This window comes from Scylla paramamosain, chromosome 18 (genome assembly GCF_035594125.1).
Source record: "Scylla paramamosain isolate STU-SP2022 chromosome 18, ASM3559412v1, whole genome shotgun sequence".
Taxonomy (NCBI): Eukaryota; Metazoa; Arthropoda; class Malacostraca; order Decapoda; family Portunidae; genus Scylla; species Scylla paramamosain.
Window position 1 is genome coordinate 12600422 of NC_087168.1, and position 25314 is coordinate 12625735.

The 25314-nt window shown below is 37.7% G+C and overlaps 1 protein-coding gene across 1 annotated transcript; it reads right to left on the reverse strand.

The window, feature by feature from the left end:
- On the reverse strand, positions 1 to 25314 carry LOC135109122 (two pore channel protein 1-like). Its single transcript, XM_064020207.1, has 16 exons — positions 25085 to 25314; positions 22299 to 22501; positions 20637 to 20795; positions 20163 to 20291; positions 18740 to 18870; positions 17869 to 18051; positions 13565 to 13664; positions 9460 to 9640; positions 8733 to 8951; positions 7716 to 7835; positions 7058 to 7226; positions 6252 to 6422; positions 5096 to 5244; positions 4395 to 4550; positions 4164 to 4279; positions 1 to 2469 (listed from the first exon to the last, which is right to left on the reverse strand). Exons 1-16 carry the CDS (start codon positions 25254 to 25256, stop codon positions 2185 to 2187), a joined length of 2643 nt encoding a protein of 880 aa, XP_063876277.1. The 5' UTR covers positions 25257 to 25314; the 3' UTR covers positions 1 to 2184.

Consider the following 25314-nt stretch of genomic DNA (forward strand, 5'->3'; position numbering starts at 1 on the left):
CTATTTTTGGGTAATTATTTAACAGGATATATACATAAATGTAAATGTATTAATACTTCTTTGCCAAGAATGGCCTTATGAATTAATTTCTTAAAATCCATACAAATATTATAGTAATTTACTTCATAAATTTATCAAACAAATTACAGCATGCCTACTTAAATAGAATTGTACAAAATTATTAAATAAATCATAGCATGCTTGAGAAATTAAGAGTATTTTTGCCACCAAAACTCCATCGAGAACATAAAATACATTTTTAATAAAGCTAGAAACCTTTTTGTTATACTGGTGTGAAAAGAAATATCAATAAAAGACATAACATGCTGCAAGTCTGTGACATGCAATTTTTTAGTACACTGAATCTGCCATTATGCACTGCTGAATTGGGTGGGGGGGGGGGATTTCCTTTTAAAACCATTCATAAATCCAGCAGCAAATGGTTGAGGTTATGTCCTGTGATGGATGTAATGCATGGCACACAAAGTGCAGTGTGTCTGTAGTGGAGACATCATCTATTTATGAATGGGCTGCAAAAGCACAATTCTAATATATTATAATGTGATGCAGTTTGTATGTGTGTGTTTTATATATCTTATGTATATATTTGTATACACAGAATCAATTAAATTAACAAATCTTGTAAGAAACATTCAAGATCTAGTTTCACCTGGAATGCTTTCCTCCAAGCAAAACTAAAATTTGCAAGCAGCAGGGACTACTGCCTGCTGGGTTCTCACTTTACTACCTCAATGCAACAACATAATGGATTTTAGAGGACAGAAATGTGCTCCACTGATGAGCACCTGGCTCTTGCTAGTGTTTATAAATCGACTGATGGATGTGAGCTGTACACATCTTCAAGACCAAAAGATAAAGATTTGCACATGACAGACCACAGCCAATAAACATCCCTATTTAACAGCCAATTCATGTTAACACGGTTATCATAAGAATAATTGAGCTTTTTACGTGTGTTTTTTTGTGTTTGGACACCAGATCCCTGCTACCCCTTTGATATGGAAATCAGCCTGGTATATGTATAGATAGCCAGATAGATCATAAATAGCTAATTTCAATGTAAATTATGTATCCTAATTCTGATCATAAAATCCTACATCTCATTCAGAACATCACCACCCTGTTTAATATAAAAAGTCTTGAGTAGTTCATCTGTTTGCTTTACCATGAGCATGATGCAGCCATGATCATGTTTACCTTAAAGTTTAGTGTACAAAATATTTCTCTTTTGTCATATGTGGGCCTTTACATCCGATTACTATGAGCAGCAACATGCTGACACAGTGCCTTTACTCTAATGAGAAAATATGTACATCTTTAAACAAAATACAACTTTGGTCAAGATATATCACAACTTTAAGGAACTTTCTAACATTGCATGTATAGTCAATCAAATAACCAGCATCAATGTCAAAAATATATAAACATCTGACGGAGTAAACAATGCAACTACGTTTATCAGTATCAAATAGAAAAGCATTTGTAGTACAATTCTTGGCAACACATTACTCATACACACAGTCAAACAGGTACACTCCTGCTGACATCACATGAAAGCCCATTCAGCAATGTGTTCTAGATTACAACCAGTTCTGATCACTAAGGACGGAGAGTATGGCAACAATTAGATCAACAATTTGTTTTAAAAATAGATATAATCTCTGAAATTTATCAAATAAATCCTACTCCTCTGTCCACCATTTCACCGAGTCAGTTAAGTCGGGGAAGCGAGTTCCAGACTTCTTTAAAATTAGAATCAGGTTTTCCAGCTTGGATATATTAGTTTCCTGATTCCCAATAGCTTCCTAGAAAAGCTAATTTCCATCCCTAAAATGTGATAATAATAATGTGACAATCTTACAAAATACAAAATGATCACAGTACTCTTAAGAAAACTAGTCATATTATATTGACTGACACTATGGAAGATCCTGAAATACTTTGTGCATGGACAAGAAAATCTGCATTAAGTATATATAAATAATATCAGTGGAATATTCAGCAGATTGTACTTAGTATCAAAGATTACTGGTCCTCTCTGATTACAGGTAAAACCTATGAGTTAATATTCACAACGCAACATACAATAGACACCCTTGAGGAAAGTATTCTGGTGGGGATTAGCCATATTCTGTAGCTACACTCTTATGTGTTATTGATGCCTTATGTGTTAAGTATACTGCTACTACCCTCCAAGGAACCATTAGGATTGAGGGAGCCAACATAGGATGGTGGCGTGTCCCGTCGTGAGTTGTGGCTGGCCGGGGTGCTGGTGGGGATGGGTTCATTTCCATTCATGATTGGTGACTGGCTAGAGCCTGGAAGATCAGGGCTGTCCTCATAATCACGATCTGCCTGGGATATCCATACTGGAATTTCATCGCGGTACATCCTCCGCTGCAGTACAATTTTGGTTCGCTGTCCCACGCCCTCAAAGGCCACAGACTCCTGCAAACAAAGAAAGACTTCTTAGTACAGTAACTGTTGCCACCACCATCATGACCTAACCCACCAGCACCACACTGTACACTAAGTTGTGTCAAGATATGAAAATAGGATAAATGAGAAACGGCCGTATGGTTTCAAGTTGTATTTGGATGTCCTAAACCAGAAACAAAATTTCATCTTCATTTACCTACCCCCTTTTTTGACTGAAAATTTGCATTTTTCAACCACTTTCACTGAGTTTGACCATTTCCGGTAACTAAACTTATGCTTTTAAAAGTCCTTTTTATCGTATCCAAAACGTAAAAAAATGTATTTGAAAGACACAGACCAAGCTATGTTACAAAATATCCATACTGCATTACACCAGCTTAGTCATTGATCACCAAATTAGTCATTGATTGCCATCTCATGACAAAGAAGCTGAGAACAGCTATTTATGCAACCATGTGCAGAAGCATAACAACTGTTGGATCACTTCATAGAACATTGTACGTTGCATTTGGATATTGGAAGAGTCTTCAGATGTGGTCACAAGAAATCACAAATCTGCCACAAATCTAGTCACAAGAAATCTGAGCTGGTACCCAGGATCAACAGCAAGCAGGACCTCATCGGCATCACAAAGATCACTACCAAGTAGATTGTATGTAGCTACATGGAATCCAATTAAACCTCTGCAACGACTCTGAAGTGCAGTCAGATTTCTTGTGACTAGATTTGTGGCAGATTTGTGATTTCTTGTGACCACATCTGAAGACTCTTCCAATATCCAAATGCAACGCACAATGTTCTATGAAGTGATCCAACAGTTGTTATGCTTCTGCACATGGCTGCATAAATAGCTGTTCTCTGCTTCTTTGTCATGAGATGGCAATCAATGACTAATCTGGTGATCAATGATTAAGCTGGTGTAATGCAGTATGGATATTTTGTAACAGCTTGGTCTGTGACTTTAAAATACATTTTTTTACATTTTGGATACAATAAAAAGGACTTTTAAAAATCATAAATTTAGTTACCGGAAATGGTCAAACTCAGTGAAAGTGGTTGAAAAATGCAAATTTTTAGTCGAAAAAGGGTAGGTAAATGAAGATGAAATCTTTATTTTGTTTTTGTTTTTGGTTTAGGACATCCAAATATAACTTGAAGCCATAGGGCCGTCTCTCATTTATCCTATTTTTATATCTTGACACAAAGTACAGTGTACACATCCCAGACAATGGTAATTTTTTGACTGGGCTGTTATGATTTAAATAATTTGATTTTAATTTATTTCTATCAGAAAATAGTCTGATGTAAATCAGGGTGATTCTTTTAACAACTGAGCTTATGAATTTCTTATTCTGCTTAACTGAATGTTGAGCTCCATAACATAATAAGGTAATTGCATTCACTGGGATGTAGTATACTATGTATTTTCTATGAAGCTGCTTATGTTTTCTGCCTCTATAATGATTTACCCAACACACTTATTTCACACCCAGTTCATATCTTCATTGCTACATATTATGAGTTTGTTCTTCACTGCAAGCTCCAGGTTGTTTCATGTACATATTACTGTTTCTAACTCTTAGCGACAATACTGTGATTCATACCATAAAATATCACATGGTAGATTAAAATTAATATTAAACATGTATTTTTTTAGATCACAATTCAAACCCTCTTTCTTGATGGAGCTATTGAGTGCTCACCTTATTCTCAAAGATGGAGGTGAGCTGCTGGAGGGCACGAGGATCAAATATGGTGCTATGGATGACCTCCAAGTCATTCTTCTTCAACGTAACTCGAACACGGATTGTGTTATCATCTGAAACATCAATATTGGCATCATACGGTAGATAAGGTTCTCTATGGGATTATGCATGGGTGCTTCAATGAGCTGTGATCAGGAAAGCAAAAAGGAGTGAGAGGCCAACACTCACCTCTATCTGCATCCTCCATCACTGTGTGGTTGTACTCCATTCGGAAGGTGAAGGCCTCCAGGATGAAGGCCACCACCACTGACATCACCACCATCATCACCAGGTAAAATGTCATAAAGTATAGCCTTGACCAATCGCTTGTCACTGCCACATATCCTGATGTCAAGGTTAAAACAAAATAGTAAAATTTACAGCATTAACCCCTGTGATGATTCTCAGTGGCCTGCCAAGAGCTAGAAAGGAAAATTCCATATAATATAGTTACAACATAAGACTGCCACATAACCTCACTGTCTTTCAATGATGCTACAAGTGAGTTAATCCATGAATGGGATCATCCTTCACCTGACAAAATCATTACATATTCCAAAAAGCAAATCAGCCACACACACATGACGTTCCATTACAGATTTGGCATATAAAGACACAGACTTGAATGAACAGTATTCCAAGACTTGTCATCATTAACTGGAAAGAACATGGCAGGGATAATTCAAATAACTAAGGGAAACAAAGGGGAGGGGTCAAGTGTAAGACTAAAAATATGGAGTGTGTAAGACCAGAATAAAGAAAGCAATAAATAGTTCTGTCATGGACATCATCTTGAGTTTCAAGAGATGGGCATTAGAGCAAATTATATTAAAGAGGGTAAACTGTTGCTTACATAAAAGCTTACCAACAATGATAAATTTATACAATACCTTCCATGATGATGAACCAGTTATTCACAACAGTCAGCTCAAAGAGGGTGACACCAGCCATGAAGATGTTGTCAAAGTTGTTGAGGTAATAATAGTCAGGGTACAGGGTAGTGTTGTCATCCTTGTAAAACTGTTCCACTGTGGTGTTCCTGTAGGTGAAAGTAGTTCAGCAATATATAATGTAATTGCTCTCATCAAGATTTATTTATTTAACTTTTTTGGTTTCTTGGATATGAGGAAGTAGACAAAGGGGAAGCAGAATATCAATGAAGCTTGATCATAACAGCCTTGTGTAATGAACTGTCTCTATGATTGTATATACTTCGCATCATGAGACAGAAATCATGCATCAAGAGCAAAAATGAGACGAGATTCAGAGAAAAATGGAGACACATTTGTTGTTATTAACAAACATCACAGCAGGCTGCAAAATGTAATTACCAAATTTCATGATATTTGTGATAAAAAACTGAAAGAAGGCATAACAATAACTCAAAAGATGTAACAAAGACATAGGTATGATGAGTGCTGACATTTTCAAACAGACCAAAACTAGAATAATTGATAAAGTGAAAACTGAGTATACAGACAGTAGAATTTGTAAATATGAAGAAAAAACAATCATGTCTTTAGTAAAGAGCTATGCAGGAGAATGAGAGATGATGTATAAAGACCATTGGAGAAAATATATAAATGGACACAACTATAATATTATGCAAGGAGGAAGGAGCCAGAATATGAATCTTCACCCACAGACTCTGAACTTCTGAGTAAAATTCTCAATGTTAATAGCCTTTTGGGTCACAATATGACAAACATGAACAAAAAGACTGACTAACAGGTAAATATGCAGGTATACAGACACACACTGAGAAGAAAGACATACAGCCAAACAGATAGGTACTCAAACACAAGCAGATAGGAAAATAAATAAATAAATAAATAAATAAATAAATAAATAAATAAATAATAATAATAATAAAAAGATAAATAAATAAAATAAAAATAAAATAAATAAATAAATAAAATAATAATAGCTATGACACATTCAAAGAAGTTAATCCAAAATGTCAACAGCAGAGAGAATTATAAAACACAAAGACTCAACAAAAGCTGTTGATGGATGGCTGATTACTGAGAGTGATGGAGTCCTTACACACAGCAGTTCTTCATGTCATACTGCGAGAACACCTCCATGCCCACTACAGCAAAGAAGTAGTAGGTGATGATGATAATGATGATGGCAGAAGAGATGCGTGGCAGGAGGATGACCAGTGTTTGGAATACAGCATGGTACCTCTTCCTTACCCTGAACAGCCTCAGTAATCTGTAGGAAGATGTAAAGCCCTTTTTTCCATATCACAAAGACCTTCTCTGTTTATTTTGTAATAACTTAATATCACAATATATACTAAGCTCTGATGCTGAGTCTTCATATACACACAGATTCAGGATCAGGATAGTTGTCATCAGCAGCCAAGTTACTTTCTGCAATTACTTGTACTATGCCTTGTATTCTCCCTTAATCTTAGGTCACCTGATCTCTGGGCAATTTCTTTAAAAATCCTGACAGTAGATAGATTTCCAGCCCATCAGAGGGCTTCAGACTGAGAGAAAACATTAAATGCAGTAGAAATGAGTGCAGTACAATACTCAGGTGTTGACTAAGATTCTACTTGTCTTAATTCTAATCTACTTCTAAGGGAGGATTTGACCACTACAGCTGTGCTACCTCTTAGACCACATGTATCAGTCTCACACCTCTATACCTCAACACAAGTAAGCTTCTTTTCCCCATGCTCCTTACTTCAGATCTATATAAAAGATTATACACATATATACATAAATAAAACACAAATAGCCTTATTATGCTATGTACCATTTCAGTTCTTCCCTCACTCAAGGAAACACTGCCTGATCCACTGAATTTAAAAGACACACAAATAAACACCAGCTCCTCACCTCAAAGGCCTTAAGATGACAATGTAGAAGAAAGAGTCTGAGAACTCCTCAGCCACAATGCCCACAATGGCCAGTACAGTGATGATGAAATCCCATACATTCCAGCCAGAATGGAAGTACTTCCATGGCCCCAGTCCAATTATCTTGAGCAATGCCTCCACTGCATATACTGTAATGGCAATACATGAGTGACAGTAGCATTGATGGGGATGTTTATTATTGTGTCTGTGGCAATAGCAGTGGTAGTGTATAACTGTAGTAATGGGAAGTAAGGTTACTACCAATACTGGCAGATGTTGCTCTTATTCCTGTTGTTGTTGTCAATGATATTTTGGTGTAGCTGTTATTGTTGTTAGTGGTGGTGTTAGCTATTCTTGCCTTCTTCATTTTCTGTAATACTTCCATATAGTTTCTAATAGAGATATACACATATCCATTGAATACAAGGCAAAATTTTCATGAAAAATCATTGGAAAAGAGAGAGAGAGAGAGAGAGAGAGAGAGAGAGAGAGAGAGAGAGAGAGAGAGAGAGAGAGAGAGAGAGAGAGAGAGAGAGAGAGAGAGAGAGAGAGAGAGAGAGAGAGAGAGAGAGAGAGAGAGAGAGAGAGAGAGAGAGAGAGAGAGAGAGAGAGAGAGAGAGAGAGAAAGCAAAACTTACTGGACACCACAGTGATCTGGTCCCAGGTGATATGCAGGTCATGGGAGATGGAGATGTTGGCAGCGGACAGCATAATGGTGTGTGTGATGAGCACCACTGCATTGAGGATAATGACACAGTCTGGAAGGTGGAGAGGGAATGCCATAAAGCACCTGGCCAGTGTTTGCTGTTCCAGAAAGTGACATGTTTATCATTAACTTCTCTAATACTGCAGTAAGGGACATACATTGTGCATATTGCTGCTTCTACATGAATGCTGATTTTTCTTTGGTCTACAGTCATTTTATTCATAACTTATATATATTTTTTTATCTTGTACTTAAAGCATTCTTATGGTTTACAACCTCAGATTAGTGTTATTCATCAAAATATATAATATTTAAACATACATACTGATTTCTGTATACTAATAATGATTCCTAATTTTATGAGATGCAAGTTATCTTCAAGTACATAAACTGTAATGGAAAAAAAGACTAATAGTGTTCAAGATGCTACTAATGGATTATACATTACACCAGTACTAAAATTTGAGCCTCCAGTCTCCCTCCCACCACCACCACCACCACTTATTGTAGTGGCAAGACACAGAAACATGGGCCACAGCAGGGCTGACTGAGGTAGCTTATAGTCCAGCTGATTAAGGCTTGTCCTGCCATATCAGATCTGGGTTTGATATCCAGTCACATCCATCTCCATTATTTAGAAAAAAATAATCTCTCACTGTTTTGTAACAGAACACAATTCTTCATTCAGTCATGACATCATCATCCCCTGAATTGACCTCCAAAACATTGACCGACCCTTAGTTAGAAACAGTCATCATCTTACTCTGAACTGGAAACACTGATAGTTTGTTCACCTTTTTATTCTACTCATATACCTATTTGACCTATAAATTACCATAGTGTGTGATCTTTGCAGTTAGTATTTACCTATGTATTGATCTACATCAGACACCTATTCCTAAGCATTTCCCCAAAGGCTTGGCTAAAACAAAAACCTCCAATTACTTACAGATAAAATAATCAAACCACTTCCATGTAACTAGTCGTCGAATGAGGTAGCAGCAGCCACGGATGGGGCCTGGCAACGAATTAAACCATGGGAGAGGAGGTTCTTTGGTCCTCCACTTGTATCCACACATGTCATAAATGCTGTAGAACTCATTGAGGCTAAGCATGCCAGTTTCAGAGCGGTTCAGAGCCTTGAAGATGAGGAGGGCGTCTTTGTCACCTGTGGGGTGAAAATGCACCAGTGGTTAGCATGGGCAAAACATAGGTCAAAATTTGCTTCATGTCTAAGGCAAAATTAAGAACACAAATACTTACACCTTAGTTACATGGTGAGATATATGTACAGTATATAGCACATATATATTTAGTGGGAGGATGATAACACAGTGTTAAGCAAAATTTGAGAAAACTTGGAAGATGGAAAATTGTGGACATATAAGCAAATTGCTTATGTAAACAAGACAAGCAAGACTAGGTTAAGGGAACAAATAAGGTTTGCTAAGTTAAGCTTGAGACATCTAACCTGTGTTAATGAAGAATACATGGTAAGTTTCATTTTTTATATCAGCTCTCTCTAAAATCTATTCAGGCAAAAAAAGAACCAATACAACACAATCTTTGCATTCTTTGTGATATATAAGGAAGAAGAGGAGGAGTGATATAAGGTATCCTAATCACAAAAGACTGTTACTGCTGATTCGTCCTGAGTTGACAAGAGTACTACACACCTGTGCCAGGCCTGAAGAAACTGAGGAGGCCCCGGAAGTGCTTGAAGGAGATGAGGGTAGGGCACGAGGAGGTTACCAGGAGGCGAAATGCATACTGACATGCCCTGCGCTTGTGCACTAGCAACTTGCGGAACTTCTCCTTCTCTATGTCACTGAACACAACAAACACCACAGCAAGCATCTGTGGTGGGCAGTGGTGGTGGTGGTTGTCATGAGAAATTTACAGCACCGTTTCTTGATTTCAGTGGTTTATGGGGAGCAAACAATACTGGTGATGATGAAAACATTTGGTTATGAGTCTGAGAACAGTGATGGTGATGGTGGTAGTCATTACTGAGGTGATGGTAACAGATTACAGAGTACAAGTGATCATGTTGAAAGTGAGGCAATGACAGTATTCCAGTGTATGAAAGGTTGTGAAGAAAAGAAAATGAGAGGATCAGAGCATGCAAGGGAAGAATGCAAGGCCAGGAATAAATGGAGACCTCTGCAGTGGCCATCCCATTGGGGAGTTACAGTAATTGTATTTGGAACAAGAACTGGATAATGATTGATGAGTAGTTAGTCATTTTGCAAATTTTAAAACTTTCTGTATATACTATTTCTATGAGTGGTTGTCATACATTAAAAATCTAATCATATGAGAAATCTTAAAGATATCTTTTCTCTTGATTGTTGTCTTGTATTTTTGGATGCTGATATTGTTATATTGGAATATGCTTTACAATATAGAGTACAGTAAAATTTCATTCATCTGAGCTATATGAATGGGTGTCTGGATAACCAAAATTTCTGGATGGACACTAAGAGAAGGCTGGTATCAAGACAATTAAAACCTTCTTTAACATTCTTCTTTAACATAGAATGTTTCCAAGATACTGAAAGCATTATAAGATGCTGAGAATAATAAAGACTGCAATGATTCTTGTAAATGAAACTCATAATAATATCAGATGGGAAAGATGATGACTCACTGTACAAATGTTTTTTCATTTTTCCCCATTTTTTTTTTCATTTTTATTTATCTATTCATTTTATACATTTTTTCTTGTAATCTGTTGAATAACTGTGTTTTGCCTGGATAAAGCAGAGCTGGGAAGTTAAGGACTTCAAAGTGAAAGTGGAAGGCTGCTGGAAACAGTGCTGAGAAAAAAGAAGTAGTGGCGTATGGCAAGTTACAGTGGTAGTAATAGAAGCAACCCAGCAAGAAGCAATGGCTGGTGGCACCTTGGGACTGGAAGTCTGCTTAAATCTCAGATGAATCTGAGATGTGTCTTGGTTGCTTGAAGGCTTGTATTGATGTATGACAATGCACCTTCAACTAGTATTAAGATGGTGATAGTGGAGACACTGCTGTGGAAGAGATACCACATTTCAACTTGCTGTGCACTACCATTTGGAGAGAGAGAGAGAGAGAGAGAGAGAGAGAGAGAGAGAGAGAGAGAGAGAGAGAGAGAGAGAGAGAGAGAGAGAGAGAGAGAGAGAGAGAGAGAGAGAGAGAGAGAGAGAGAGAGAGAGAGAGAGAGAGAGAGAGAGAGAGAGAGAGAGAGAGAGAGAGAGAGAGAGAGAGAGAGAGAGAGAGAGAGAGAGAGAGAGAGAGAGACCCATACCATAAAAAAATAAAAAAAATATAATCAATCTGGTCTCAGAAGGTTAGCAGTCTCCTACAGTCTCCAATGCTTTAAACCAAAAATATTCTTCCCAGGCTTTCCTGCCTGACAAAGGTATGATGCTCCTAAGCAGTGAATTTGGATTCTAGGCTCTGTTTTCAGGTACTGTATCACATAAAAAGTGGAAGACATGGCAGCAAACAGCAGTAATTTAGTATTTGTAAGAAAATACATTATCATCACATTATTAGAGTAAGAGGGGTCATGTCTGACATGTATGACCTATGTATAAATGAAGTAGTCTATAAAAAGAAATTGGTGACTTGCTCAGCTCAAACTATTGCCATAGTAAATGTTGAAAAGTGCCTGAAGCACAGGATGGCTGTAAGCTACATGGACTATGCATAGGGTCATGTATACTTTGTATTATGAAATAACTAAGAAATAACACATACCTTTCAAGAACACTCACATACATGGCCTAGCTAAAGAAATGTCATATTACAGACCATAATTAATGAAGCACAATAAGTATAAATAACTTATAAACTGTGGTGCACAAAATTCCCTCTGCCCTCCTCCCTCCCTTAGCACTCACTGGATGAAGAAGGGGAAGTGTTGATTTACAGTGGTGGCTGAAGCTGGCATGCAGTGAAATAGTATTAGGGTGAACCTCAGGAGAAGCCTTTGAGGTTTAAAAGCTACCTCGATGCTAACTTCACTTTTAAAGACTAACAATGGAAGGATTTCATGGTAACATGGCTGAATAATTCTGGCTGTGATGTGGCATGAGTGATGGCAATTCTGCATGCAATAACTTATTGTAGAGGATGAAATCAAGTGGTAGAAAACTCCTTCAAAATAAATATAAGGATAGATCTTGAATCTTCACAATCCTTACTGATGTTCACATCTCCTTCCCTCTGCAATAAAAGTCAGTGGTAACAGCAACACTTGAGACAGAGTTGTTTATTAGCTTTGATTTTTGTTTTAATGAACAAATAATTCACTCCTTCTTCTGATGAAGCAGCAACATGATGATTATGTGACTATATGAGACCTGACCAATTTATCAGATAAGAAAATATAGTCATGTACAAGACGCCCAGACACCAAGACAGCCACTGCTAAGTGTCTCCAGTCACCTGCTCCATGTGTTCTAAAACCTGGGTAATTCTCACAAGGGGGCATGGCCTATCAAGACACCCTCAGCACTCACTTTAATAGACCAGGAGGCAAGGTGAGATATCATGTTCTAATGCTACATGGTAGTGTTGATGAGTAATGTGCTTGTAATGAGAATACAGTGGAACTTGTTACTGAACATTTCCCTTTTCAAACAACTTGGTTTTTAAACAAAAATTTTATCTTGTAATTGCTTTGGTTGCCGTATGATAATTAGGTTTTCGAACAAAGTTACTTGATTTCAAATACTACAAGACATGGCAAAAACTGCCATTTATTACTAATTTATAGTTTCTATAAATATTTCCTTCATTTTTATTTATTTGGAGAAGAGACATAGACGGTAAGACAGTAATTCAATCTTTGAAATAAGTTAAATGTGATCCTGCTGAAGAACCTCAATGTAAACAAACAAGGTTTGGTGCTCTGGAGTAATCCCGAGCCACCTATTATGATCACCTTCATTTTGGCAGTGAGTGGATTGCTCCTTTCTGTGTCACTCTGTAAGGCTTCCCTCACTTGATCAGTGACAAACAGAATACCTGTATGGTCTAAACAATATATTTTGATGAGTTCTGTGTCACTAAGTTCATTCAATACATCCTTTCTGGATAAAAAAAAATTCTAAGCTGGAGATGTTGTGGAACAGCCATTTTAGCAGTGGGAGCATTGGTCATTACCCACTAAGACATGGTAGACGAGTGTCTGGAAATGGATTAATCCATTTTACATTGATTCCTATGGGGAAAATAGTTTTGGTTTTCGAACATTTCGGATTTCGAAAGGCATTCAGGAACAAATTAAGTTCAATAACTGAGGTTCCACTGTAATTCATTTCTTAAATGTCAGTAAAATTATTTGTGATAATTCAAATGAAAAGTTTGGGAAGTGCTACAATGTATAAAAAAAAAAAAAAAATGTATAACACATACCTTGTCATTGCAGTGTTGCTAATGTCTCATTTGAGTGATCTCTATTACTATGATGATCATAATTCATTTAATTGTCAACTGAACTAGTTAAGATTCACTGTGAGCAGATATGAAAACCTGATATGGAGAGGCACAAGATAAATATTCAGCTAAAACCTTATCAGGATTCTTGATACGGATAAGTTTGTCAGAAGAAATCTACATTATAGTAGATCCTATTTTATTGCCACACATTTAGAAAACTATATTAATTAAGTGTGCTGGAGAGACAAACGTAAAAGGAAGTGGAACAGCTTTGGATAGATTTACAAGAGTGGCGAGGCCATAAATGTTAACAGTGATGAAAGTGGTAACGGTGCAGGGCATTCACTCTCTTACCAGATTCATGATGAAGTACAGGCTAACACTCAGGAAGGCTATAAAGAATGCAGCACTCCATTTGCTCTGGGCATAGGCTGGCATCATCACATCTGGATAGCTGAAAAAAGAATCAGTGAGAATTAACCAGGGTACAACAGTCACTGTGCTAAAAACCTGTGGGTTGCATTAACAAAGATTCTTAAGTAGAGAGACAGGGCTCAGCACAAACATTATGCTTGGTGTCATGCTTAATTTCCCAAATTGAGCTGAGCCTTGTGCTTACCATGCCAAAAAATTAAGCCTAGTCTGGAGTGTGCTCAACCTTGTGCTTAGGGTTAAGCAAGCAAAGATGGCCAACCGTCAAGAACTCTGAACCTGTCAATTCAAGAATTACCAGCCCCATAAGGATGTTCTCAGAGACCTGAGTGACTCAGAACTATTGAAAATACATAGACTTGACATATAGGAGTGTTATTTGTGACAGATTTGGCAAGAAATGCCTTTAAAATCCCCACAGGAAGGAGAGATGCATTGACACTAGTAATTAGTGTAATAATTACAATGTTATTTAGCTATGACACTGGTAATAATTACAATGTTATTTAGCCAATGGGAAATGCAGCTCTGCAGCAATGATGACTTTAGCCCTTCCGGAGTCCTGATGTTAACATCTCATTTACCCTCTTAGTAAAAGAGGCTCATGTGGCTTCTATGTGCCACTGAGTGAATGAAGCCCTTCAGGGTACTTCTTTCTTCATATACTGACTGAACGATGAAGGAAAGGCTTATCATGGGTCCGGCTGGGTTTCCTCTATTGGTCTTTTCAACCTTAGGAGCTGTTATCTCATCCATACTAAAGAAAAAGGACAAGAAAGGAGAAGCAGCTGAGTGGGAGCGGCACAGCTCCGCTGGCTCAAGGTTGTAAACATTGGGACAAAATACTTGCACTTTGCACAGGATCTCATTTGCTAAAAAAAAAAAAAAAAAAAAAAAAAAAACATGCACTCATATCGTTCCAAAATCCAAGATAAATAATTATGTTTTTGTTCTTTAACCTCTCAAAATTAAAAAGATAGCATTATTACTGGAAAATTAAGAAGTATAAAATTTTACTGTTTTGCTCTGTCACCATTTTATACTGCACTGGTACTGGGCTTAAGTTTTAAGCTTACTCCAGCCTTAAGCACAATATGAAAATAAGCACAAGGCCAAACAGAAGGCTAAGCAGAAGGCTGAAAATCTCTGTTAATACGGCCCCTAAGGACAATGCAAAAAGGTTGGCAATAGGCCTACCTTTTCATGGAGGGGTAGGCTAGCTCACCCTCACCTTCATGAGGTGCATCTCATTAGTGCAGGTTGTGGAGTGGAACTGGTGGGGGAAAAATGTTTACAACCACCAGCAGTGTTTTTTTATACCTTTTAACCTACAGTGTCAAATGTGTAGGTTTTATATACCTCTGGCCAACTCAATGGAGCATTAAGTGTGTAAAATTTAGTAACTTAGGTTGAACACATTAGAGACTGGAGTGATTAGGTCCAGAAAAACTAGGGACTGGAATGACCATGGCCAGAACTTGGAGCCAGAGTGACTTGTTTTGTGTGTGAAAAAGGTGTTAGTAGAGGCCAAGTGCTTCAACAGGCAAGGAAATATTTAGATAGACAGAGACAGAGGTGGACTCTTCTGCTATGGCCACTCACTTGGGAGCCACTGCTAGAGGAAGCAAGGTGACAGACAGATAGACTGATAGATAAATATAAAAAATGTAAAAGTGAGTTTTAGTATTTTGGAACAGTGCTAGGTAAACATGGTAAGATGGATGGAGAAATTAGAGTGCAGGCTATAAAATGCAGGCACATTGACCCTAAAGGACTGGGGAGGAGTAATTTGACAGTACAGCTAGAACTGCAGGTTGAGCTAAAAACATGTAAAATAGCCCATTTTGCCTGCTTATTACTCTTAACCTACAATGAATGAATGGAAGAAAACAGTACTCTCCCCACAATCAACTCCTCCTTTTTCAAATGGCACCATCTGGAAGTCTGTACATGCCATGGTTACAGAGACATCACAAATTGAATGAGGTGTTGTCAGCGTACATTGAGCATAGCTCAGCCTGCACGTCTGATTGGCTCACCCTGGCCATGGCTTGGGGATAAAGAAAACGTGTTTCTGCGAATTTTTCATACACCCCATACCTAGGCATTTTCTCTGCCCCCTGCGCATTATAATGGCTAATGGTGTGGTTACCTGACCATATCAGACTGGTTATGGAGGTAAGGAAATGTGGGTATATACGAACCAAATTGGACACACCGGAATCACATTCCTGGGAACTGGCCATGATGGAGGCTACCTGTAGAATGACAACCCTTGCTGTCTGATTTAAAACCAGTGGTCATAGCCCAGGCTAGTACACTGGGCATGGAATAGGGCACAACAGTCAAGAATGGATGCTGTGGAAATGAGTTATCTATGAGGGGCACATGAAATGACATGATGGGAAGGTGAGAATAATGAGAGTGTGAAAGTGTGTAAGAGAGATGTGATAAAAGCATCTGTGAACATAATAAATTGTGGAGTGGTGGAATGGGTGAAAAGAAAGATGGTATGGCTGTACTTAGCGGGCAATGAGTGAGGAGTTTCTAAAGAAGGCGTATGTAAGTGAAGTTGACAGTGCTGATAGAGCATAAGAACATAAGAAATAAGGGAAGCTGCAAGAAGCGACTAGGCTTACATGTGGCAGTCCCTATATGAAATATACCTACCTATTTCTACCTATCATCCCCATCCATAAATCCATCTAATCTTCTCTTAGAGCTCCCTAATGTCGTAGCACTAACAACATGATAAATGAGTCTGTTCCACTCATCTACCACTCTATTTGAGAACCAATTTCTTCCTATCCCTTTCCTAAACCTAAATTCTTCAAGCTTGAACCCGTTATTTCTTGTTCTATCCTGGTTGTTGATCCTAAGAATTTTGCTTACATCCCCCTTGTTATAAGCCTTATACCACTTAAAGACTTCTATCAAATCCCCTCCTAATCTACATCTCTCTAAAGAATGTAAATTTAACAGCTTCAATCTCACCTCATAAGGAATACTCCTCATCCCCTGTATCCTTTTAGTCATTCTCCTCTGTACTGATTCTAATAGATCTATATCTTTCTTGTAATGTGGGGACTAGAACTGCACAGCATAGTCTAGATAAAGTCTGACCAGCACCAAGTATAACTTTAATATTACTTCAGGCCTTCTACTTTTACCACTCCTAAAAATGAATCATAATACTCTATTTGCCCTGTTTCTGGCCTCTATGCATTGTCTTTCTAGACGGAGTTCAGAGCTAACTATAACTCCTAAATCTTTCTCATGCCCTGTACCTACCAGAGTTTCGTTGTTTAATGTGTACCTACTGTGTGGGTTTCCTCTACCTACACTAAGTACTTTGCATTTGTTGATATTAAACTGCATTTGCCATCTGTCCGTCTATTCATTCATCCTATCTAAATCTGCCTGCAAGGTGATGGCATCCGATTCTAACCTAATTAATCTATCTTTGTGTCATCCACAAATTTACTAACCTCGCTACTAATTCCACTATCCAAGTCATTGATACATATTAAAAACAACAATGGCCCTAATACTGATCCCTGTGGCACCCCACTAATTACAAGACCTAACTCGGATTTAGAGCCATTTATTATAACTCTTTGTCACCTGTTGCTTAGCCATGACCTTATCCAGCCTAACACCCTCTCATCTATTCCATGTGCCCTAACCTTTCTCAGGAGCGATAGGAGAGGGAGGCTACTTGGAAGACAGAAGAACAGTGTAAAAGAATACATGTGTGAAAGGTGTTATTAAACATCAAGCACTTGAACAAACAATAATGGAATGTCTGAATAGAGAGAAGTAGAGGCTTTTCTGCTGTGGTAACCCCCCCTTGGTAGATGCTCTCAGAAGATACAGGCATCAGATAAATAGATAGTCATTTTGGTTTTCATGAACCATAATGATCTGCAAGGACTGGACAATATATCTCCCCAAAATCCTGAAATCAGCTTGTTATTACACATCAATACTATTGAAAGTGTGGTTAACCACAACTGGCAAATGTAACTTGTAACTACTTAAAACCACTCATCATTATTATCTTGGCCTTTGTCACTCAGAATGTATTCACTCATAAATCATGAGATTTACCCAGTTCCTTATCTTTATTTAAAAAAAACTCATAATATTATCTATGTTGTCACTGACCAAAACCAAGATAATAGTATTTCCTTGATGCTCAAGCGTGCTGTAAAGTGGGAGCTTACTTTGCAGTGGTGAGGAGGACGTAGAGGGAAACAAAGCCCTGGCCAAAGGTGGAAAAGTATGGATCCTTCTGGTTGGGGCTGAAGAGGTAGAACCCAAGGGTGGCAAAGATAAGCAGGATGAAAAACAGGATGACCATTATCTCCATTATGGGTGGCACTGACTGCAGGATCTGCCGCAGAAACCTTGTAAATGAGAAAAACAAAAAATTAAGTACAAACTCAGCAAAGATAAGTACCACATCTGACAGTATATAAGATGCATGGCCATATTACATAACCCTCATTTCAGCAGGACATATTCAGCAAAAAGGTTTTGGTGCATTTAGGCAAGTAAATTTATATAAGGCAAACAGTACATTATAAAAGCATTAAAAAATGTTAACTATAGCAAAGAAACTACAAAAGGATCTAATGTATTGGAGAAAGCAAGCTGGCAATACAGTTGAACAATAAGCAAGATATCACAATAGTAAAAATATGCTACATGATTGCAATGATATAACAATGCAAAAGAAATTTAAGGAGCATTAACTACAGCAGAAGATAAAAACATCACAAAAACACCTTAGCTACAGCAGAAAACATTACTGTGTACAAAAAGCAAGCTAAGACACGGTAATACTGACCATATGAGGTGAAATCAATTTACAGTAATGAGTGCTGGGGATAACACTGGTATATAAGAGGCCTCATCTTACTTTAATGCAGAGGGGTAATATTTGAAACAGTCTTTGACAAATACTACCTTAAAATCCATCAAAGGCAGCAAATATAAAAACAGGAGCAATTATTAGAGAAGCACAAAAATGAGGATAAATCAAACCAAGGAGTGATTGGGTGATGTGATCTACTGTGAGAAGGCACCACACACCTGCGCACTCCTCCTAGGTATCTGTTGTCCACCATGAAGATTGGACGCAAGGCTCGAGTCACACGGAAATGGGTCTTGTTCCTGCTGATCACCACCACCGCATCAACGAGCATCACAATCCACGTCACCAGCTGCAGCAAATAAATAACGTAAGCAATATTCAAAGGCTATCCCTTTCCACCATGGGTCTGCAAGGCTAAGAGCGTGAATGATGTAGGTGTGAGTGTGTGGTGCTTTGTCAAGGCTTGGTACATAGATATTCAAATTGGACAGCTAAACACCACGCTCCCTATTCAAAGAGAGGAATATCATAACACCCTTAAAGTAAGTTGGTCATCCTGACAAAATGCATTTCTTTTCACTCTACAAAGAGCACCAATTATGAAGGCTTTTATTTCACCCTTTATAGCCCTTGATCAATATCTTTTACCTCTACAGGTAAAAATGAATGAATAAATAAATAAAATAAAATTGAAAATAAAAAAATTAAAAAAATAATGAAATGTTTAGAAACTCTTAAGAAAAAAAAAATAAATAAATAAATAAAATAAATAAATGAATAAATAAATAAATAAAAAATGCACAACACATATGTTCTAAACACACATATACACACTTCTCCAAACAGAGCAACAAATTAGGACATGATCTATACAAACAATACACACAAATCTGAAGGGCATATGACAATTTAATATTGACATCTGTCCATAATGAGCTTAATCCAATCCTGTACAAATGAAAATAGATAAATACATGTACATGATCCAGGACACACTATCACCTGAAAGACAAGTAAATGGGATATTTGACTCTACATACAGCTTGTTAACAAACATTAATATGGCGTTTCACTATTTAGATAAAGAAATGATGAAGAAAATTATAACAGGCATGATTTGTTCTAAATTGGAATACACAGCAGTAATTTGGACTCCACATAGAAAAAAAGATATATGGAAACTGGAAAGAATACAGAGGATAGCAACAAAAAATGGTACCAGAATTGAAAGACTTAAGCAATGAAGAAAGACTTGGAGATGGGATTACCAACACTACAAGAGAGAAGAGAAAGAGGAGACCTGATAACAATGTATAAATTAGAACACAATATAGAAAGAACAGACAGAAATTACTTGGTACTGTGGATGAAGGAGGGAGAGAGACAGACGAGGGGGCATGGGAAGAAAATAAAGAAGCATGGATGTTCAAGCAACATCAAGAAATACACCTTCCCATATCGAACTATTGAAATCTGGAATAATCTAAAGGAAGAGTTGGGTGTGGCAAACAGTGTACACATGTTTTAAAAAGAAACTGGATAAATATGGTTATGGTGACAGGGCAAAATGAGCTTTGGCTTGTGCCCTGTAAAATATAACTAGGTAATTACACACACACACACACACACACACACACACACCTTGACAGCAGAGCGCCTGTGAGTGAGGTAAGTGCGTGGTCCCAGCCACCGTAAGTGCATCACTATGGAGATGCCAACCAAGAAGAGGCCAAAGAGTTCTATAGAGGCATGAACTCCCACTGGGACTCCCTGTATGGAGGCAAGTCATTACCTTCACTTTATCACAATTTTCACTGTCAAATAATGTAAGATAAATGCTGTGGATTAAAGCAATGAGTAATGAGGAAATGAGAAAACAAATTCAAACAGTTTCATTAACATCACATAATCTAACTGCACACTGAAACATAACTATACATGAGATCAGAAGTATACAGGAAATAAGCCACAGCTCTCATCCCCAATCTAAAAGAGATATTAATTGCTAGAATTTTTGAGTAAGACATGCTTGGAAAAGATAAAAATAACAGAGACTAATCATGAGCACCAAATAAAAAGATAGAAGATACTAATGGAATACTATAGAAAACTGACATGGAAGACTGCAGGCTGCTCAATGATGGCAAGGGAGAGCAGGAGCAGGGCAGCAAACAGGTCAAGGGAGTAGAACCAATGATTGTGTGTCACCAGGTAGGCTGGCAGGGCAGAACGGTCCCGTGGGTGACTGTTGAACTTGTCATTGTTCTCCCCTTCCTGCCGGTACAGTAACATGACTTGGGGATCTTTTTATATCAGCACAACAACACATTATTGCACATCTTAAATCTCTGTTATGTCTTGTTTTACCATGAAAAATAACATACATCAAGCTCCTTATTTAGGCACTAGTTGGAGTCTAACAGTTTGGAGGTGAGGTTTTAAAATGTGTACCTATGTGTTCTCATCAAAAACAAAAGATGTCTCTTGATAACAGAACACAAGAACTTGAGAAATAAGGGAAGCTGCAAGAAGCCATCAGGCCTACACGTGGTTGTCCCAGTATGAAATATACCTACCTATTTCCACCTATCATCCCCATCCATAAATCTGTCTAATCTTCTCTTAAAGCTCCCCAATGACTCAGCACTAACAACTTGATTAGTGAGTCTGTTCCATTCATCTACCACTCTATATAAAAACCAATTCCTTCCTATCTCTTTTTTAAACCTAAAATTTTTGAGCTTGAACCCATTATTTCTTGTTCTGTCCTGGTTACTCATCCTAAGAATTTTGCTTACATCCCCCTTGTTATAACCCTTATACCACTCAAAGACCTCTGTCAGGTCCCCTCTTATCCTACGTCTCTCTAAAGAATGCAATTCCTCCCAATTTCAGTGATCTCTTCTTCCTCTGATTAATGGGTTGATTCCACTCCTGCAGTCATAAACCTTCAACCTTCTTCAATGTAATCTTTGGTTGCACTGAACTATTAACCCTTTCCCAGTGGAGGATTAATATATAGACATTTCATAAGTGGGACTATTTGTTGGCACATCTATATATGTACATGCTCACTCTCATGTGACTGCACAAGGTAGACGCTTCCTTGTTACCACTAAAATAATCAACATAATTTATTATCTGGCATTCTCATACTTGCTGAAATGTACTGGAACTGTGGAAGTTTTTGGTGAGTCTATACAAAGATGTCATGTACCTTCAAATCTGTGGCAATTGAAAATGTTCATATGTTAGGAAACTATAAATGTATGGCTGAAGGCTGGCAGAGTCTGTATAGAGCCACTTTCTAATATGGAAGCCCATACATCTGCCCTGCCACTGGGAAAGGGTCAAGGGTAGTTTAAACTACATTTCTTAAAATATATGAAATGACAATCAACAGTTCTCTCATGAAACAGAGCACTGCAATACTACTTTTATGTTATCAAAATTCATGATTATCCTGAGAATATATTACTGTTGGGTTGTGTAGAGATTGTACTTAATATTCAGTTGAATTAAGTAGAATACTATGAAATCCTAATAAGGAGCAAATTATCCAAGAAAACAAATCCTTAGAAGAGGCAAATTACCCAAGATAATTATTTCCGTATCAACCCTAATAATGCAACCATCTATTAAAATTTTATCCTGATAGAATAGTTCTATAAATGATTAAAATGCATCAGCCTATCCATCACAACAGCAAAAGTCTTCTCAAGGCAATACTGCAGTACAATAAGAAATGACAAATCTACAAGTTCAAGAAAGATTTACCTCTAGAAATATTGCAGCTTCATGGTAATTCATCTCCCAACTGCTGCTCATGAAGCTTGGGGAGGAGCTTCCTTCATTCAAGGACTGTGGTGAGGAAGAGGCAGCTTCTGAGGCAATACTGGTGTTGGCATGCTTATAAGGAATGTCAGTGGGGTCATCAGTGGCGTATGTGGAAGTTGAGGCTGTGGTAGAAGTGGAGGCAGCTGCGGAGAAGAGAAAACAAGAAGTTACAAAAAGAGGAGAAAAGAGAAGTGAAAAAAAAAAAAAAGTGGGTAAGGAATAACTACAAAAAGGGTGGAATATAATAGTGAGTTTATTAAAACATGTAGCATAACATTAAGAAGTAAAATCCAGAGCAGCTAGTTTCTGATCTTTCCATAATTTCTAAGTGGACCCTATGAAGTTCAATGCCTTAAATCTTAATTCTTTTCATTTACCTGCTACTAGACACAACTGTCTGATAGCTATCACCATTTCCATAAAAACACTCAAAAGACCCTCTATACACTAAACTTAACTTTATATCCTGACTACACCTAGATACTTCAAGTTTGTTGGTTACAAGGAGAGGTATGTACGGTAGGTAATGTTTCTCACCTAGAGATAGGACTTTATATATATATATATATATATATATATATATATATATATATATATATATATATATATATATATATATATATATATATATATATATATATATATATATATATATATATGTTACAGTCAATACCTGAATCCAGACAATTTGTAAAGTGACTTATTTTTTCAGGCAATTTGTGAACTGCCTGGTTAGGTTAGGTTAGGTTAGGTTAGGTTAGGTTAGGTTAGGTTAGGTTATAACCAAACCTAACCTAACCTAACCTAACCTAACCTAACCTAACCAGGCAGTTCACAAATTGCCTGAAAAAATAAGTCACTTTACAAATTGTCTGGATTCAGGTATTGACTGTAACATATATATATATATATATATATATATATATATATATATATATATATATATATATATATATATATATATATATATATATATATATATATATATATATATATATAGATAGATAGATAGATAATACTACACAACAGTTTCATGTAGCTAATCTGAGACAGGGCAACACTTTAAAAATTGGGCCATATTGGCAGTGAGTCAAGTTATCCCAGGACTATAAAAGGGTCACTTAGTTAGCAAAGTAAGATAAATTTTTGGTAGGCCATATTCTTTTAATTTCAAGACAAAAAGATTTTTCAGATAGACTTTGATGTGTCTTGAATCAACCTTATCACTCACCAGACACACATGGACCTTTTGATGGTATGCTTTATTTATTTTTTTTTAATAGGTAAATCTACACAAAAATTACTCCATTTCCTTCCTTTCTTCAAAATCTTTGCTCGCCAATCTTAGGACCTTTGTTTGGAAACAGGAGTTTAGGATAGAGGGAAGCAAATATAAGGCTCACTTAAATGCACCGATCTCCCAAAAAGGAGAGAGAGAGAGAGAGAGAGAGAGAGAGAGAGAGAGAGAGAGAGAGAGAGAGAGAGAGAGAGAGAGAGAGAGAGAGAGAAAGAGAGAGAGAGAGAGAAAATCACGAAATGTAGCATCACAACTTCCTGAGTGTGCTTCACAGCTTCATTCCTCAAGCACACCTAAGGAAAGGAAAACACTACTCATGAGCCTGTGACATATGATGCAGCAACACCACTGCTGGCTGCCCCACCAAACACCACCCTTGCCCCACCTCCAAGCCCTGCAGCAGCCACGTCTCTCATGTGTCACATTCAGTCTCTTAGATGCATATGCAGTGTCCTCAAGGTCAAACATGTATGGACTTCCGAGTTAAACATACCAAACCTTCCATAGCATACCTCCTCGCCAACACAGGATATCTCAAGTAATACAACAATTACCTAGTTCGTCTATCAAGGATGCGGTAAATTTGCAGTTTCACCCAATATCCCTAATCTCTACCCACACCCCCCCCAACCCCTCAGCAAGCTTGGGGGCCTGTGGGGAATTGCGGGTTTTGGGGGGGAGGCACATACGAGTGATATATAGACTTTGAAAATGTAGGGAAATTTCCCTAGAAATCAAGGAAATTTCCTAAATGTAGCAAACCAAAAACCTATTATAACCAGGGGGTTGTACCCCCCTTGAACCCCCACCATTAGTATATTCGAACACAACCAGAAAGCTAAGGTAACCTAACCTAATCTAACCTTACCTATCCTATCATTCAAAGACTTTCAATGTGGAAACAGGATCCCAGCTAAAAACTGTGGTAAATCTTTGAAATTCCGTCCCGACCTTATTATTCGTTTGCGACAAAGTAATATGGGGTTAGAAATGCTCCTAGCAGTGTGATCTAGACCGTGAGACACTTCATACTTACGTGCGGTTTATTGAGGGAAACTGCAATTATACCAAGGATGCTTAGTGACGAGATATATACACACACAGTTAAGCTTCATTCTACTGATGTTAAATCCTTAAACATTAAACGAGACATTACTTGAAGGGGGTATAAATTAAATTTATAACTGTATAAACAACTTTTCTAACCTCCTGAGGCACTTCATCCTGATGCTAAAGAAGCGAGTGCCTAGCATTCCCTCTGTAAATCCTCTTTATATTGGAAAAGCATCCGCCTCAGGGAAAAATTACCGTATCCATAAAGAAGTTGCAGTGAACTGAGTGTAGGTAGTGGGCAGTCACTAGTGGAGTGGTGTGGCCCTAATCACACACACACGCCAACCTCTAACGTGGCCTGAACCTTTACACTAACCTCGACTAGAGTGGTTGTCTTCCATGGACAGGTAAAGACTACTGAAGCTGCCTTCCCGTCCACCACCAGAGCCCTGTGGACCCTCCTCCATGTTTGTCAACACTGGACGCCCACCACGGCCCGTCTCACCCTCGGGACTGCACCAAATATTTCTCCTTTTTTGTAATAACATAGAAAAACAAAAGTGTTTACCGGATTTCCGAAAGATTACCACATTCTGCCATAAGAAA